Here is a 19,708-nt window from a genome sequence, read left to right as displayed (position 1 = left end):
ATGCGACACAAGGCTGGAGGTGGTAGGCACTGGAACGAGACAAATGGAACAAGAGGTACAAATGACAGGAAAGTTCATAGCGGAGTAGAAGAGCACAAAAAAAATGTTTACCAAAGACTTTTGAAGGAATAATGTGAAGGAGTAGCATGGAGGAGCTGGCCAAGGAATGGAGCTGGAGGCTGAGGAGGTGGAGAGCAGGGAGATGGAAAGGGAAGACACTATGGTGCCACCCAGTGGCTAGAGTCTTCAACTACATAATGATAGAAATTGTTGGTATATCCATTTTCAATTACAAATGTTTACAAATTGGGGGTAAAATTCAACTTTGACGGTAGCACAAAACAGGTGGTACTGGGTTGGTCACCCAGTCAATGGAGAGGAAAATTGGGCAGGGTGTATAACGGGCTTACAAACTGCTGTTTGCTCCCTTGCCAATGTTGAACTTTAACCCCACTATCTTGACATTGGTAATGTTTTGCTGTCAACATTTACAAAAAATATCATGGCATCAGGAAGTAAAGGATAGGAACAAGACTTAGGCAAGATTTTTATTAATATATGCCAGTCAACATATATGATTTATACAGACTTACTTTAATAAAATTTTATTGACAATTTTTTTCTTAATATGGATCAATACCAAATCTCACCTTAGCAATAGCTTCTGTTATATTTTGTAGTGACTGTTTTATAGGATATTTAGCCATGTCCCACTGAAAATGTGTCAAATATCTATGAAGGTCAACTAAAAATTAAAAAAACAAGATGGAGTTAGTGGTGAGCCTGATGTTCCTTTATCCTTATTCAACAAACCATACACCACCACAGTGCTACATCAAATAAGCACCATAAAATAAGGCAAAGTATTGATCAAAAAATTAAATGTTTGTGTTCATGCATTAATAATAAATTACAAGTATGAAGTGTGGTTACATGTCCAGTCATTGCTTCCCCTGTCTTATTTCCCTTATAGCAGTAAGCAGAAGCTAAATGAAGGTATGACCCAGCTTCTGTTTGCCTTTTTGAATGTCACAAAACAAAATACCATTTGTGAGTTTGCAGAAGCTAGTGGTAATGCACAACTTTTGACTCTACTTCCTAACACTATAAATTATAGCAATAGTGGAAGTAGGAAAAACATTTGCCTGTTCAAAGTCCTGTTCCTCCCCCACGTGTTCTAACTGGTTTACAAGCATTACTTTTGTATCAGAACTATTCACTCGAAATCCAACCAGATCTGACTAATATGGATCCCTATTTCTAACTAAAAAGCTAAGGGGTGGGGGGAGGTGAGCGGCAATGATTCCAAAATACATCCGGATTACTTCTACTGTCGCTTTATCTGAACACCATTCTTTCATTTGTATTTTTACCAATGATAATGGAAAAGGAGAAGCCTCTGAAAAAAATAACCTAAATTACAATAAAATTGTTTCAGAATTGTTTGATTAGATACCTTGGAGAAAATAACTGCAAAACAAGAAGCTTTTAGGAAAACATTAAAAGAATTTGCTTTTTAAATGTCAGTTCCTGGATCCATCTGTGCCTGTCACAACAATATTGATCACTACAGCACCATGACTGACACCTTGAAACGTAGTATGATGGATAATATACAAATTTATTGCTCAGTTTTTGTTAAAATTTGTACTTCCACTTAGCAGCACTAAGATAAGCACACACAACCCTGAAAATCTACCAACTAAAAGAGGACTGATGTATCCTCACAATTCTATCAATCCACTCAAGCCTCTATCTTAACAACACTGATTTACAGTCATAGAAATGCTAGCTTGCTTTCCTAACAAATTTTGTAAAGATCCCTGATAAAAAATATTCGTAGTGAATTTTATTTTGCTTCAAAGATTGAAGTTTTTCCTGATCATATGGACAACATGAACAAGCTATGTGGCTCTTACTTATCTAATCCATTGTAACTTGATCACTGTATCCATGTGTCCAGTTTATCATTCAGAAAAAAAATTTAAATTCCAATGTTCATGCTCAGAAATTGGATGAACTTTAGGGATCTCTTACTAGGCTTTGCACCAGTAACAGTAAATAGCAATGTTTATTTTAAAAATTACTTCAGGGCCTCACATTCATATTTTTTGATATTCATTATATATTTTTGTGTCTTACTCAGATTACTGTTTATTTGTTGAAAGCCAAAATCATTCAAGAAATAGATTTAAGAGTTTTACATTTTTATCTATTTTAGCTGTAATTATATTGGAGGAAGAATTGAAGTATACAATACGGAGAAGCAGGTAAGGGTAGAAGGGCATGTACTTTCCCCACTGGAAGGCAATGCCAGGGACACTGTCGGCAAGTGGTGCCTCAGGAGTGCAGCAACCGGCGAGGCTGGAAGACACGTCTTCCAGGGTTTTGGACCATCTTCCCCTTTGTACTAAAATGTCACCCTCACACACAATACATGACAAAGTGCTACTATTTTAGCAGGCAATGATCATCTATCTCTTTTTACCCTTGACACTAAATGCTGACCTTTATCCTTCTCTTCCTTTTCAGATCCAGCAACTGAAAAGAACCCAATGGTAGCAAAGAACAAGAAGGATAACCCTCCAGAACATGAAGCATCACTCAACCTTAACCTAACAAGCACCAGCTCCGAGACTGGCATTGCATGAACTTTAAAAGATTAGCTGGAAGGGTATGCACTGGGAGATTCACCCTGCACAAGTGTGTATGGGTAAGATCAGGAGGTTAGGACAGTTCAGGAAGCAGCCAGAGGGAAAGCTCACACTGAGGTCTGGTCAGAGGGCACAGATAAAGTGTTTGAAGGCCCAGGCTAAAGAAGACTATCACTGGCCAATGATACCTTGACAGCCACAGGCAGTGTTGCCCATGTCCTAAAGGGTTCCAGTTGGTGTCATGAGTGGCACAGATCAGTGACAACTCCACTCCTGATGCGCAGCCACCTCACACACAGTGTCAAGTTCAGGTGGTGATCCTGTTCCTTAATGCACACATGATATAGGATCACCTGCACTCTCCCCTCCTTTTCCCACTTCTACTAGCATCTCCGTGCACACTTTCTGTCTGGTGTTGCTGTTCATCATCTTTCAGCCTCAATGGTAGATCCAGAAGAATACCAGTTATGAAAATAATAGCACTGAATGAAAAGCACAGAAAGACACCTCCAAAATGTTCACCAGAGTCATTATTCAAACACACTGCTACTGCCATCATAACAGCCTTCAGAAGACCCACAAGCAACCTAAAAGCCTATGATTTGGAAATCAGTGCAGGAAATAACATCTCAAAAGATAAAGGTCTGGATTTTATGTAGCTGGCAGGGGTCCCGACACCAGGCAAGAAAGGCAAGGGGAACCTCGCTTCAGCCATTTGGGGCACCCCGGCTACATTTTACGGCGCTTGAGCAATTAACTGCCCGGCACCAGGGTCCCCATCCCTGTAAGGACGAGGATCTTGTCTCCAAGAACTGTTGACCAATCAGAGGGCCAGCGGTTCAGCAGTCCTAGCAGCGCCACTGGGAGTGGTGGCCATTGCTGGAATTGTAGCAGGCCCCAGACCAAGAGCAGCTACAGAGACCCAGACTCAAAGTAAGAGGCAGGGGGCTCGCCGGGGCCATTCAGGTACACTCCAGCGAGGGGTGGGGTGACAGGTGGGGAGCTCAGGATGGTGGGTGGTGGCTCAGCACTGAGCTTTGCAGCCAGGTGCCCTCCGTGAGCCACAGATTGCCCAAACAGGAGGGCCCCACCACCTCCCCCACCAACCCACACAGAGGCTGTCAGGATTACTGGATGGCCTCCCCACGTGGCAGAGGCCCGCACCCCCCCCTCCCCCGAGCAGCAGCGAGAAGAGACCCTTAAGTGGCCATTAGCTGGCTGCTTAAGGACCTTAATTGGCCTCTGGGCGGGAAGGCCGTCCTTGACCTTCCCCACCCCTGACTAAATTGAATGACGTTGGAAAAACAATAGGCACTGCACCCTCTGCCTTCCCTCGCAATTTTATGGGCCCCCACACCACCCTATAGGGCTGATAAAATTCAGCCCAGAGCCACCAATTCTGAATTACTTTTGGGATGCTCATTCTGAATTCAAATGGCTGTAATATATTAGCGTAAAAGTGCTATAAAGGTGTGAAAGGAAGTGCAAAGGTTTGAAAGCAAACATGTGAGAAGAATGCTGGGTGGCAACAAGTGACTGAAGAAGTATTAGACAGCTTCTTTGATAAATAGGCTCCATCAATAGCAATTCTGTAATCAGATACTGACAATAAATGATAGACATCCACGTAAACAAGCTCCTGTCTGACAAAACCAGAAAGGAAGGTGTCTTGGATACTTGATGCAGAACAATCTTGTTATATATAAACAATTAGAATCTCAACACAGTCAAAGTCCCAAGAAGATTTCAAGATGGATATGAATAGCATCAACTCATTCCTGTCCTATGTACCATCTAAAGTCAGAGATGAATTAAATACTTTTAGATGTTCTATGTTCTAATGCATTGTATGCTATGGCAGGTAAGTCATGCAGGAAGAGGATCTGTGCTAGTCGCAGCCGGAAGAGACTGAGGACAAAGCTCAGGACAGAGGAGGGGACAGCTAGCCAATAATCCAATAAAACAACGTGTACCAGCAACTACAGAGGGTGTAAGTGGGGCCTGGATCATTGCCTGATCTTCTGAAGAATTATTTCAAGGGGCTAATTGGCAAACTTGCAGCATATTTTCTTGAGGTGCCCAGAAATTTCCGAGGAGCATCCCAAGTAGCATGGGCATCCACCACCAACATGTAATCTCACCCTGATCCTGGATACCTTGGTAAATTCAGGAGCAGAGGTCAGTATCAGGCACATCCCAGCATTTACACCAGGATGCCAGCCCCTTAATGTTTTTCAGTCTCAGATTTTTTGCCACCTGAGCTATTTTGTCCTAGAATCCAGCACTTACTTCCTTTTCACAAGGCTGCTTGAATAATGTCAGAAATTCTTAAAAGTTTCATGCTTTTCGGATAGGGTGGTAGATAGCATAGACAGTATATTAGAAATTCTGATTCTACTCTCGCTTTGAACGTCACTTTAGATTCAGCCACCATGCAAAAAGCACTTGGTGAATAAGATTTAATACTGTATGAATTGTTTTATTTATATATAAATGTATGTATGAAATATCTTGTGTCCAAATTTTCTGAATCTAAAAGAGTCTAGGAAAAATTCCTTGGGGTTCCCCTGCTCTCCTACTGTAACTGTAATGTAGTGCATTGGTGACTTCACCTTTAAGAGACTGGGCCACTGATACGACTTGGGAGCAGGAGGTCGTCATTCGGCTCCTCAAGGTAACTGATGACATCATCAGACATATATAAAAGAGGAGACACCATTTTGAGAGACACACTCAGCACATGGTTTATAGAGAACTCACACACACACCAGCGAGGAAAAGACCTGGACTTGGGATCATGCAATGTAGATAAGTAAGACAATAAATGGTGTGACTGCAGTTATCATTTAATGAAGATTTAAGAACACAGTACACCACATTTATCTGGTGTCAAGGATAAAAAAAACACACCGACAATCCAGGAACTGAGGATTCCAGATTTTTTTTTTAAATCACCATGTGTGTGCAACAATTGCTAATCTTTCCCGCCTTTACAGAGACAGACAGCAACCCAGGGCCATACGAGAGAAAATGGACAGCAATATTTGAATGCCTAATAGTGGCACTCGATATCAATGCACCCCAAAGAAAGACAGCGTTACTCCTAAACTGTGCTGGGCCATAGGTTAACGATATCTGAGATACACTCACAGACATTGGAACCAATGATGATTATGACAAAGCCAAGAATTCTCTAATAGATATTTTCAACCTAGGGCAAATTCTCACAATTAAATTTATGTCTTCAGGCAAGTCAAACAAGATCAGTGCAAGACCCTTGACCACAACATGATGAGAATCAGAGTTCTGAGTCAGAATTGCAACTTCGCATACATGGACAAAGAAATCATCTCCCAGATCATTATGACCTGCCAATCAACAAGACAAAGAAGGCAAGGTCTCAGAGGGTGAATCGTTAAATTTGCAATGGTTACTCAATATTGGCAGACCACTGGAAGCCAGTGAAGGACAAGCCAAAGTCTTAGAAGGGAAAGAGGCAAATAACATAAGACGAGAATCCCCTGAGGCCAGGTTAGGATTGTTGACAGAATCCATGAATGCCACAAGAGGAAGGTTTCACCAGAGAAACACACCAAACACAAGAACACAGAGGAAACCCAGAGAAAGGGAGAAAGGTCTGAGGCACATCAAGGAACAGTAAGACAGAGATCACAATCATATCACATTTGAACATACAATCATTGCGGTGGTGCATATCCTCACTACAAAACTTGTCCTGCAAGAGGAAATAAGTGTAACACCTGTGGAAAAATGGAACATTTCGCAATAGTATGCCGATCGAAGCCGGCAGAAGACATTAATAGAGTTGAATGCCAAGAGGTAGATTACATCTTCGCAGCACGAGAGAAGGTTTTTGTTGCTTGCAATCACAAGTACCGAAGAAAAAACAGAAACTGCAATTGAACAAGCAGATATCTAAACTCTTCTCCTACAGATCAGATAACCCTCTTCCAGTCCTAGGATGATCCAAGTTACTCTCAAATCCTCCCATGGGTCCACATGTCAGACCGAGTTCCATGTTATAGACACAATCAAGGGGAATCTGCTAATTTTCAAAACTGCCAATGAATTGAAGTTGATCACGATCAACACCATCAGAGGACAGAAGTACCTGATGAAAGAACAGAGAATAAAGATACATGCAAACTGATGGATGCAAACAAAAGATAGTGAAATAAAAGAAGGAGACAAAGTCCTGGTTCGGCAAGACAAAACATCGAAAATTAGCTCATCATTTGACCCAAGAGTGCTTACGGTAGTTCAGAAGAAAAGCAAACATGATCATAGCAAAGAGAGGAAACTGCATTGTGAAGAGAAATGTAACCTTTAAAAAAGTCAATGCTAAAGCAATTCCAGAAGGGATGAAGATGACTTTGCGCCTGCGACAACTCAGGAAGCAACTCAGCCAAATCAAACTCAGCCGCGATTGATACTGCAAGATCCACAGAGATCATTGAGACCTCATCGATTACCTGTACAATGTAAAGACTATGTCATGCATCGATGATGAAGGGACATAAGCGGAAAAAAAGTCTGGTACTGATGAGGGTGATGTGCCTGAAAGCTCTCCCCTCCAAGTTTTCAAACTTAAGAGACCAGGCCACTGAAGGAACTAATTATATCATCAGACATATATAAGGAGACACAGGGGGGAATTTTAGCCATCCGCCTCGGCAGATTTGGTCACATGCGGAGTGATATAATTAGGCAGGAGGTGTTTTTTTGGATACTCAACGGCAGGATATTTTAGAGGAATTAAGTCAGCGCAGGCAGATTTGCGCCATTCCGGGGTTTCCCCAGCGAGGTGGTGGATTTCAGCTTTGCATTCATTTAAATAACATGAATACTCATTAACCTACACATAGTTACAATTTAGTCCTACCTGCCAGATTAAGTGAATGGCGAGTGATATTCCCGTGCCACCCGGTTCACGATTGTTTTACCGTGGCGTGCAGCAGTCAGATTTGTGCAGTTGAGTTTCAGGTCTGTGCTCCTTTCTCTTTAATTTATCCATTAAACTGATGCCAGCATTGGAATAGACATTTGCCTCCACGCCAGCATTGGAATGGATGTTTGCCTCCACGCCAGCATTGGAATGGATGTTTACCTCCAGGCCAGCATTGGAATGGATGTTTACCTCCAGGCCAGCATTGGAATGGATGTTTACCTCCAGGCCAGCATTGGAATGAATGTTTACCTCCAGGCCAGCATTGGAATGGATGTTTACCTCCAGGCCAGCATTGGAATGGATGTTTACCTCCAGGCCAGCATTGGAATGGATGTTTGCCTTCAGGCTCGGCACCAGCAAAAATGAATCAACTCAGGGGACTGTGGCGACGGCATGGGTGGGGGCTACATGGAGGAGCAGGGGAGGGTAGTCGGGGAGGAAAGGGTAGGGTTGATCAGGTGCATGGAGGAGCAGGGGAGGGTGGAGTGAAGTGTCCGGGTTGTTGAATGGTTGATGTTGATGGTGAAAATGCATTTTGTCACCGGTGGAGGTATTGGGTGGATTAGATCAGTACTGTGTGAAGATATTTGACAAGGGCTTAAAGGGAGGGATGAGTGCTGTAGACGTCAGGGAGCTGTGGGGCAAATTGAGGGTACTGGCTAGCAGAGGGAATGGTCAGAGTCAATGGGGGCAAATGGATTCTGTAGGGGGAAAGGTCAAGACTAATGGCTGGGTATTCAACAGCTTCATATGGAGGGGACCGGGACTCAGCAACAATGGTCAGTTCATTGTGAGGAACTTCAAGGCTAAGTGTCGGCATGTCGATAGTAATGAGAGTAGGGACAGGGGAGGGGAGGGACGGCATGAATACATTGATGATTACACAGTGAACGGTACGGAGAGAAGGGCAATGGTAAAATTGGGTGGGTCGAGGGTGATGGGTTCAAGCTGGAAGGTTGCACGAGGAGGTTGGAAGGTGTGGAGACTTGCGCTGAATTCCTTGCGCACCATTTTCTCCAATGATAATGGAAACCACGTGGGCACTCAAGAATTGCAAGGAGAGAGGGAGGAGGCAAAACAACAGTGGGTGTGTCTTCTACCTGGCTGCAATTTGAAGGCAGATATAAGGGAGCTGTTCATTGCCTCGATGCTTCAGCTCACAAGCAATAGAGGCTGAATCACCACGCTCTGCTTATTTATTGTTCAGAAAAGCCACAGCGACATGTGTCTCATATACCCAATTTGTCTAGTACCAGGGGAAGAAGAACAAACAGAGAGACTAAGGAGGGCTCTTTTCCCTCAACTCCTGATGCCTGAGCGCCAGCAACAGGCAAGGCAGGAAGGTGAGGATGCTCCGAATGATAACATCCACTGGCACATCATTGCATCCTCAGGACAAGGCCAAATTACCTACAAATGTCAGAGAGGCAATGCCAGAGATGCCTAAGGATATCACAATAAATGGTCACAGAAATTTGTAGGATCCTGCAGCATGACCTGCAACCATTCGGCTTCGGTGGAAATCCCGTGCCAGTTGCTCTCAAGGTGACTGTTGCAATTTTTTCTTTAGCAGCTCCTTCCAGGGATCCACTGGTGACTTATGTGGCATCTCGCAGTCTGCGCCCCACAGGTACATCAAAGAGGTGACCGATGCCCTTTTTTGACATGCCAATGATTTCATCTACTTACTTGTAGATGAGGACAGCCAGGCAGCAAGGTCTGCGGCCTTCGGCACCATTGCTGGCTTCCCTAGAGGGCAAGGGGTGATTGACTGTACTCATGTGGCCATTAGAGCTCCATGGAACCAGCCTGCTGTATTTGTCAATGGCAAAGGTTTCTACTCTTTAAACGTACAACCAGTTTGTGACCACAGGAGAAGAATCATGCATGTTTGTACACGTTTCCCAGGATGCTGTCATGACTCCTACATTTTGAGGAACTCCCAGCTGCCAGCAGTTTTTCGAGGAATCAGCCAAAGTGGACGGATGGACCCTAGGTGACAAGGTTTACCCACTTTGTACATGGTTGATGACAACAGTGCATCATCCCCAAAGTGCTGCTGAAGAGAGGTACAATGTTGCTCACACATCCACCAGAGCCATCATTGAACACACCATTGGCATGCTGAAAATGTGATTCTGTTGCCTTGAGCCGTCTGTAGGGGCTCCTCAGTACACACCACAGAGGGTGTCATGAATAATTGTTGTCTGCCGTGCCTTGCACAACCTTGCAATTAGATGTGGCAACATTCTGCAGGTGGAGGAACAGGAGGAACACCAGTCCTCCTCAGATGAGGAAGACTATGAAGAGGATGAGGAGGAAGACAACAATGACAATGATGTCGTCACCAATATGAGGGCCGTGGAGAGACATGGGGAAGGTGGTGGCGTATTGGTAATGTCGCTAGACTAGTAATCCAGAGCCCAGGATAATGCACTGGGGAGATGGGTTCGAGTTCCACAATGGCAGATGGTGAAATCTGAATTCAATTAATAAATCTGGAATTAAAAAAGCTAGTCTAATAGTGACTATGAAACCATTGGTGATTGTTGTATAAACCCATCTGGTTCACTAATGTCCTTTAGGGAAGGAAATCTGCTGTCCTAACCTGGTCTGGTCTACATGTGACTCCAGACCCACAGCAATGTGGTTGACTCAAAAAACTGCTCTCGGCTTAGCAGTCCACTCAGTGACTCAGTTAAAGGGCAATAAATACTGGCCTAACCAGCAATACCCACATCACACAAAAGGGATAAAGGAAAACAATGTAAGGGGCATCAGGGAGAACCTCATTTATGCACATTTCAGGCAACAATAAACCATATCATCAAGGAACGTTGGGAGGAGAAACACAACAATTCCCCACAGAAATTCACTTTTGCATGAGGTCTTATTCATCGCTGCAATCTTAACGAAGCAATGCTGCAATCAAGTGAATGGCATTTTAAATCATCTGTGGGCTATAATGAATGCAATTACACACCACTGCAAGCAGCGTTAAGTTATGACCATAGAAATCAAAAGTAAGGCATGACAGTATTGGAAAAAGTTGTTAATCATCAATAGGAAAACAGCCATCATTGAAGAGTGAAGTCTCAAATGTGGATGTACTGTACTTAGGTTTCCAGCAGGCATTTGATAAGGCACCACATCGAAGGTTATTGCGGAAAATAAAAGCTCATGGTGAAGGGGGTAACATATTGGCATGGATAGAAGATTGGCTAGCGAACAGGAAACAGAAGGCATAAATGAGTCATTTTCTGGTTGGCAAGATGTAACGAGTGGTGTGCCACAGGGATCAGTGCTGGGGCCTCAACCTTTTACAATTTATATAAATGACTTGGATGAAGGGACTGAAGGTATGGTTGCTAAATTTTCTGATGACACAAAGATAGGTAGGAAAGTAAGTTGTGACGAGAACATAAGAAGGCGACAAAGGGAGCACAGCAGAGATTTAGAAAGCGTGTCAAAGGGTTGGAGGCTGTAGAGCGCGCGGCGGGAGTAGAGCGGGAGAAAAAAAAAAAATCGAAACGGGACATCAGAGTGACATCACGATCAGAAGAGAGAGCAGGGAAACAGAAAGCCGGCCGGGTGAGTATACCAGTAAGATTTTAATTTAATCTAAATGAATCAAATATGAAATAAGACTTGATCGATTCATTAGTATATAAACTAAAAGCTTGGGCAGATTTTGTAAGTTATCATACAGAGTGAGAAAGAGAGACCAGCAGGGAGAGTATTATTCAAATTAGAACCTGGGAACTTAATATTCAATTGGGTAGTATAACAATAAATGTTGTAATAAGAGTATAAACATAGAGCAGGACTAACGATATTAATTAACATTGATAGTTTAAACAGGTCACTAATTAGATTGTTAAAAAAGGGACTGAGTGCGACTTGAACAGAGTGCTGGGTGGTCGGTGAGTTGAGGGAGCTGGGAAAGGAGATGCTCCTTTGCTTTTTCTAACTTTTTCACCCTGTAGGATTTGGTTTTTACTCTACTACAAGGAAAGAAGCTCGCTGTTTGGTGAGTGTCTGGTAAGTGGTTAAGGTCTATTCTATTCCTAAGGTTTGAAATAGTACAGGAACTGGTTGTAAGGTTATTATATATATATATATAAATAAATAAAGGAAAATAAATAATTGAATAAAATAATTAAGTAGTTAATTAAAACACATTAAGGATGGCAGGACAGGTGATGTGTCATGGCTGCAGCTTGTGGGAGCTCCTGGATGCCAGTGTGATCCAGGGTAAACACGTCTGCAGTAAGTGTTTGCGGCTCGAGAAGCTTCAGCTCAGAGTCATTGAGCTGGAAGCCGAGCTACAGACACTGCGATGCATCAGTGAGGGGGAAAGTTACCTGGACACTTTGTACGAGGAGGTGGTCACACCACAGAGGATTTGGTCGGTGGTCAGGGACAGGAGAGAATGGCTGCAGCTGAGGCAGGTAAGGGGACCCAGACAGTAGGATTGCAGGAGCCTCAGCCTTTGCGATTGTCCAACAAGTTTGAGGTTCTTTCAGCTTGTTTGGATGAGAGTGGGGGCTGCAGGGTGGATCAGCAACCTGACCATGGCACCGTGGTACAGGAAGCCATTCAAGTGGAGGGAAAAGAAAAGGAATGTAGTGGTAGTTGGGGACAGTATAGTGAGGGGGATTGACACTGTTCGCTGCAGCAAAAAAGCGAGAGTCCAGACGGCTGTGTTGCCTGCCCTTGCCAGGGTTTGGACATCTGCTCAGGGCTGGAAAGGAACTTATAGTTGTCGGGGTGGGGGGGGGAAATCCAGTCGTCATGGTCCATGTAGGTACCAACAACGTAGGCAGGACAAGGAGGCTCTGCATTGTCAGTATGAGGAACTAGACACCAAGTTAAGAAGCGGAACCTGAAAGGTAATAATCTCTGGATTATTACCTGAGCCACATGCAAATTGGCATACGGCAAATAAGATTAGAGAAATGAATACATGGCTTAAAGACTGGTGTGGTAGAAGTGGGTTCCGGTTCATGGGGCATTGGCACCAGTATTGGGGAAAGTGGGAGATGTACCGTTGGGATGGTCTACACCTGAACCTGAAGAGGCATATAAATTTGCCAGGAAAAACAACAGACCTGAGGATTGGGAGCAGTTTAGAATTCAGCAAAGGAAGACCAAGGGATTGATTAAGAAGAGGAAAATAGAGTACGAGAGCAAGCTTGCGGGGAACATAAAAACTGACTGTAAAAGTTTCTATAGGTATGTGAAAAGAAAAAGATTGGTGAAGACAAATGTAGGTCCCTTACAGTCAGAAACAGGGGAATTTATTATGGGAAATAAAAAAATGGCTGACCAACTAAACGCATACTTTGGTTCTGTCTTCACAAAGGAGTACACAAATATACCAGAAATGTTGGGGAACACAGGGCTTAGTGAGAGAGAGGAACTGAAAGAAATCAGTATTAGTAGAGAAATGGTGTTGGGGAAATTGATGGGGTTGAAGGCCAATAAGTCCCCAGGGCCTGATGGTATGCATCCCGGAGCACTTAAGGAAGTGGCCCTAGAAATAGTGGATGCATTGGTGGTCATCTTTCAAGATTCTATAGAATCTGGAACGGTTCCTACAGATTGGAGGGTAGCTAATGTAACCCCACTATTTAAAAAGGGAGGTAGAGAGAAAGCAGGGAACGATAGACCAGTCAGCCTGACGTCGATAGTGGGCAACATGCTAGAGTCCATTATCAAAGATTTTATAGCAGAGCACTTATAGAACAGTGGTAGAATTGGGCAGAGTCAGCATGGATTTACGAAAGGGAAATCATGCTTGACAAATCTACTAGAATTCTTCGAGGATGTAAGTCGTAGAGTTGATGAGGTTTATTTGGACTTTCAGAAGGCTTTCGACAAAGTCCCACATAAGAGATTAGTGTGTAAAATTAAAGCGCATGGAATTGGGGGTAGTATATTGTGATGGATAGAAAATTGGTGGCCGATAGGAAACAAAGAGTAGGGATAAATGGGTCTTTTTCCGAATGGCTGGCAGTGTCTAGTGGGGTACCGCAGGGATGGGTGCTAGGACCCCAGCGATTCACAATATACATTAATGATTTAGATGAGGGAACTAAATGTAATATCTCCAAATTTGCAGATGACACAAAACTGGGTGGGAGGGTGAGTTGAGAGGAAGATGCAGAGAGGCTTCAGGGTGATTTGGACAAGTTGAATGAGTGGGCTAATGCACGGCAGATGCAGTATAATGTGGATAAATGTGAGGTTATCCACTTTGGTAGCAAAAACAGGAAGGCAGATTATTATCTGAATGGCTATAAACTGAGAGAGGGGAATATGCAACGAGACCTGGATGTTCTCGTACAGTCGCTGAAGGTAAGCATGCAGGTGCAACAGGCGGTAAAAAAGGCAAATGGTATGTTGGCCTTCATAACAAGAGGATTCAAGTACAGGAGCAGGGATGTCTTGTTGCAATTATACAGGGCCTTGGTGAGGCCACACCTGGAATATTGTGTGCAGTTTTGGTCTCCTTATCTGCGGAAGGATGTTCTTGCTATAGAGGGAGTGCAGCGAAGGTTTAGCAGACTGATTCTTGGGGTGGTGGGACTGACATATGAGGAGAGATTGAGTCGGTTAGGATTATATTCATTGGAGTTCAGAAGAATGAGGGGGGATCTCATAGAAACCTATAAAATTCTAACAGGACTTGACAGAGTAGATGCAGGAAGGATGCTCCCGATGGTGGGGGAGTCCAGAACCAAGGGTCATAGTCTAAGGATATGGGGTAAACCTTTCAGGACTGGGATGAGGAGAAATTTCTTCACCCAGAGAGTGGTGAGCCTGTAGAATACGCTACCATAGAAAGCGGTTGAGGCCAAAACATTATGTTTTCAAGAAGGAGTTACATATAGCTCTTGGGTCTAAAAGGATCAAAGGGTATGGGGTGAAAGCGGAAACAGGCTACTGAGTTGGATGATCAGCCATGATCATAATGAATGGCGCAGCAGGCTCGAAGGGCCGAATGGCCTACTCCTGCTCCTATTTTCTATGTTTCTATGTTTCTATGAACCGTGTTGGAACCAGAGTTCTAGCGTGCCGCATAACTAGGGAAGTAGAGAGGGTTTTAAACTAAATAGTGGGGGCAAGGGATCAAATTTGGGAAGATGTGATAAATCAAAGTGTAGAGACAAGGCAAGAGAAAAAGGTATTAATATGGGAAATGATAAACAGACCGTGACAGGAAGGGATAGAGAGTACAAATCTAAGAGCAGATCAGCAGTCAAGGCTGAACGTTACAAAAATAATAAAAGGACAAAACTAAAGGCTCTGTATCTGAATGAACATAGCATTCAAAACAGAACAGACGAACTGATAGCGCAAACAAAAATATATAAGTACAATCTGATAGCCATTACAGGGACATGGCTGCAGGATGACAGATTGGGACCTGAATATTGATATTTAGGAAGGACAGGAAGCTAGGAAATGGTGGACGGGTAGCTCTGTTAATTAATGATGGTATTAGCACAACAAAGAGGGCGACTTAAGTTCAGGAAACTAAGATGTAGAAGTGGTTTGGGTAGAGATGATAAATGATAAATGCAAGAAGTCAGTTGTGGTCGTGGTGTACAGGCCCCCTAACAGTAACTACATGGTAGGACAGAGTAGAAAGGAAAAAAAAAATGGGTGCTTGTCAGAAAGGTATGGCAATAATCATGGGGGATTTTAATCTACATATAGACTGGAAGAATCAGATGGGCAAAGGTAGCCTGGACAATGAGGTCATGGAATGTTTTCGGGACAGTTTCTTAGAACGGCACATTCTGAAGCCAACCAGAGAGCAGGCTATACTAGACCTGGTACTGCGCAGCGAGATCGGATTAATTAATGACTTCATAGTGAAGGCGCTCCTAGGTAGCAGTGATCATAATATGATTGAATTTTGCATTCAGTTTGAGGGAGAGAAGAATGGGTCCAAGACTAGTATTTTAAACTTAAACAAGGGCAATTATGAGGGTATGAAAGCAGAGCTAGCTAAAGTGAACTGGCAAATTAGGTTAAGGGATAGGTCAATAGAGATGCAGTAGCAGACATTTAAGGGGATATTTCAGAATACACAGAATAGATACATCCCAACAAGAAAGAAAAATTCCAAGGGGAGGACCAACCATCTGTGGTTAACTAAAAAAGTTAAAGATAGTATCAAACTTAAAGAAAAAGTTTATAATTGTGCAAAGATGACTGGCAGGTCAGAAGATTGGACAAAATATAAAATGCAGCAAAGAATGACTAAAAGATTAATAAGGAGAGAAAAATTAGAGTATGAGAGAAAGCTGGCTAGAAATATAAAAACAAATAGTACGAGTTTCTATAGCTATTTAAAAATGAAATGTTAACAAAGTGAGTGTTGGTCCTATAGAAAGTGAGTCTGGGAATTAATAAGGGAAAATAAGGAGAAGGCAGATGATTGAATAGGTATTTTGCATCCGTCTTCACTATAGAGGATACAAGTAACATTCCATAAATAGCTGTAAATCAGGAAATGGAAGGGAGGGAGGAACTCAAGAAAATTACAATCACCAGGGAAGTGGTACTGAGCAAATTGTTGGAGCTGCGGTCTTGATGAGCTTCATCCTAAAAGAAGTGGCTAGTGAGATAGTTAATGCATGGTATTAATTTTCCAAAATTCCCTAGATTTGGGGAAGATTCCATTAGATTGGAAAATAGCGAATCTAACTCCTTTATTCAAAAAGGGAGACAGAAAGCAGGAAACTACAGGCCATTTAACTTAACATCTGTCATAAGGAAAATGTTGGAAGCTATTATTAAAGATGTTATAGGAGGGTACTTAAAAAAGTCAAGGTAATCAGGTAGTCAACACGGCTTTTGTGAAAGGGAAATCATGTTTTACCATTTTTTTTTTGAGTTCTTTGAAGAAGTAACATGTGCTGTGAATAAAGGGGACCAGTGGATATAATGTACTTAGATTTCCAGAATCCATTTGATAAGGTGCCACATCAAAGGTTATTGCGGAAAATAAAAGCTCATGGTGTAGGGGGTAACATATTGACATGGATAGAGGATTGGCTAGCTAACAGGAAATAGAGAGTAGGCATAAATGGGTCATTTTCTGGTTGGCAAGATATAACGAGTGGTGTGCCACAGGGATCAGTGCTGGGGCCTCAGCTTTTTACAATATATGTAAACTACTTGGATGAAGGGACCGAAGATATGGTTCCTAAATTTGCTGATGACACAAAGATAGGTAGGAAAGTAAGTTATGAAGAGGACATGAGAAGGCTACAAAGGGATATAGATAGGTTAAGTGAGTGGGTAAAGATCTGGCAAATGGAGTAAATATGGGAAAATGTGAAATTGTTCATTTTGGCAGGAAGAATAAAAAAGAAGCATATTATCTAAATGGTGAGAGATTGCGGAGCTCTGAGATGCAGAGGGATCTGCGTGTCCTAGTGCATGAATCACAAAAGGTTAGTATGCAAGTGCATCAAGTAATTAGGAAAGCTAATAGAATGTTCTTGTTTATTGTGAGGGGAATTGAATACAAAAGTAGGGAGATTATGCTTCAGTTACACAGGGCATTGGTGAGACCACATCTGGAATATTGTGTACAGTATTGCTTCTTTATTTAAGGAAGGATGTAAATGCATTGGAAGCAGTTCAAAGAAGGTATACTAGACTAATATATGGAATGGACAGGTTGTTTTAAGATGAAAGGTTGGACAGGCTAGACTTGTATCCGCTGGAGTTTAGAAGAGTAAGAGGAGACTTGATTGAAACATATAAGATCCTGAAGGGTCTTAACAGGGTGGATGTGGAAAGGATGTTTCCCCGTTTGGGAGAATCTAGAACTAGGGGTCACTATTTAAAAGTAAGAGTTTGCCCATTTAAGACAGAGATGAGGAGAATTTTTTTCTCTCAGAGGGTTGTGAATGTTTGGAACTCTCTTCCTCAAAAGGCGGTGGAAGCAGAGTCTTTAAGTATTTTTAAGGCAGAGGTAGATAGATTCTTGATAAGCAAGGGGGTGAAAGGTTATCGGGGGTAGGCAGGAATGTGGAGTTGAGGTTATAATCAGATCAGCCATGATATTGAATGGCGGAGCAGGCTCGAGGGGCCAAGTGGCCTACTCCTGCTCCAAGTTCATATGTTTGTATGTAAATTTCAATGAGATATGAGACACTGTACATTTCCTGAGAAGCTTTGCAAGCATCATTGCGTTCCTACCATAGGCCTCCAAAAAACTTTTTTGTATCAGTCTGTAACCAAGCAAAAACATTACCAAGAGTGGATCAAATTTTGCATGAAATAAAAAAGTATTCATAAATCTTTTCAATCATCACAATTTGTTCAGCACCCATGCCACCTTCATGATCAAAACTCTTTCAATTTCCTTTTTCTTCCACTGCGCCTCGGTGCTACCCCGACATTAGCAGCTGAGGTGGAGGCAATCTGCTCAGTGTGCTGCCCCATTGCTGTGGATGACGGTGGCGGGCATTCTCTGGAGGGCCTTGATGGCTCCATCCTACAGGGGGTCTTCAGCAATGGTGCTTGAATATCCTCCTTGTGCTCGTCTGCTGGAGGTAAGGGGGTCAATGTTGGTTGTGGGGCGGGGGGGGGGTGGAAAGGACGAGACGCTGCTTACCCTGGGGGGGATGTCCAGAGAGGAAGGCACCAGGGCAGCTGGCACTCGCTCCTCCTCCATCTGTGTGAACGACGGCACCTGCCTGTCTACCGGACGGGAAGGAGCACCTGGAGGGAGGTCCAGGTTCCTCGACCCTCTCTCTTTGACACTGCTGCATGGAGCCCATGGCAACAGCAATGGTGTGCAGGTCAGATCGCATATGCCTCAAATGGTCAGCCAGAATCACCATAGAGCTTGCCAAACTCTCAATTGAGGAAGCCATACACTCATATGTCTGGGACCTGGCATGTGCTAAGCCACGCATGACGTCAGCCATCTCAGACATGTTTTCCACATGGCTTTGCTGCACATCCAGCAGACTTCTCATAGCAACAAAGGATCATCATGAGCGTTGGGCTGAGCAGGGAGCTGGTCCCCAGCAGTCCTCCAATTGTCAGAGGACCCGACTGACACATGCTCCCTCAGCTGCTGGGATGTGTCTATATCGTGACCATCAGCTTGTGACTCTGAATCTAATCTTAAATTCTCCATGGACTGTGTGAATGTATCTGCACTGGCGATGGTGGAAGAAGAGGCAGGTGACTGTGCACCCTCTGGGACATTGGCTTCTTCCTCCTCAGAGGATGATTCTTGGGTCACGCGGTGTTCTGCGACTCGAGTGGGGCACCTGCAGTGGAGACATAAACAGAGGCACTTTAAGCCTGTGCTTCACATGAGTTCAAATAATTTCCTTTAGTTTCCACATATGACTGCAAGAGCAGAGATGACACTTCTTCCTTACACCTTGTTGCTCCTGCCTCGCCATCTCTACTCACCATGCCTCCCTCCTCTCTTGCGATCTCCAAAGTCTCCTCCTTAGCTGTGGTCAGCAACCTGATGTCAGGGACCTCTCCTTCCATCTTAGCACGTTCACACTGGTTGTGGCTTCGTTTGTCCTGCAGCATACAGTGCAAATTTAATGACATGGCAAATGATTCATCACAATCATTTCATACATGCATCCATATCACGCATTCTGCATTGGCTTTCGCATGACACATCCAATCACAAACAATGCCAATCTTCATCATTTAGTGAATGGCACCAGGGCTTCCCACACATTCGACTGCATTCCTTGTGTACCCTCTGCCTTAAAGACACAGAGCCATGGAAGAAAACAATGCTTTGCCAGGACCACTTACCCTCGTTGATTTGAGCAAGTCATTGATTCACTTGCGGCACTGCACCCATGTTCTACAAGCGACCCCGTGGTTCAAGACCTCCTCTGCTACCTCCATCCAGGCCACCTTGGTGAGGTGCAGGGTCTTCTGACTCCATCTGCAGGGAAGAGGACCTCCCTGATGGCCTGGAGGAGAACCTGCAGGGAGGCATCATTGAACCATGGGGTGGAATGCTGCCTGCTGGCTGCCATGCAATTCACTTTGGCTGTAAGGAAAATAA

At 43.5% G+C, this 19,708-nt stretch overlaps 1 protein-coding gene across 6 annotated transcripts in view; it reads right to left on the bottom strand.

The window, feature by feature from the left end:
• Window positions 1-19,708, bottom strand: part of LOC137356812 (V-type proton ATPase subunit C 1-B-like) — a 114,741-nt gene that overhangs the window by 79,013 nt on the left and 16,020 nt on the right. For all 6 annotated transcript variants that reach the window (XR_010971114.1, XM_068022608.1, XM_068022617.1 and 3 more), the window contains exon 5: window positions 651-745. Coding sequence is in view for 5 of the 6 variants with exons in the window: in XM_068022608.1 (XP_067878709.1) it covers window positions 651-745 (95 nt within the window). In the remaining variant the exon portion in view is untranslated. The remainder of the gene's footprint in view (window positions 1-650; window positions 746-19,708) is intronic.

This window comes from Heterodontus francisci, chromosome 3 (assembly GCF_036365525.1).
Source record: "Heterodontus francisci isolate sHetFra1 chromosome 3, sHetFra1.hap1, whole genome shotgun sequence".
NCBI lineage: Eukaryota > Metazoa > Chordata > Chondrichthyes > Heterodontiformes > Heterodontidae > Heterodontus > Heterodontus francisci.
The sequence above is the reverse complement of the archived record's forward strand: the minus strand, read 5'-3'. Positions and strand labels throughout refer to the sequence as shown.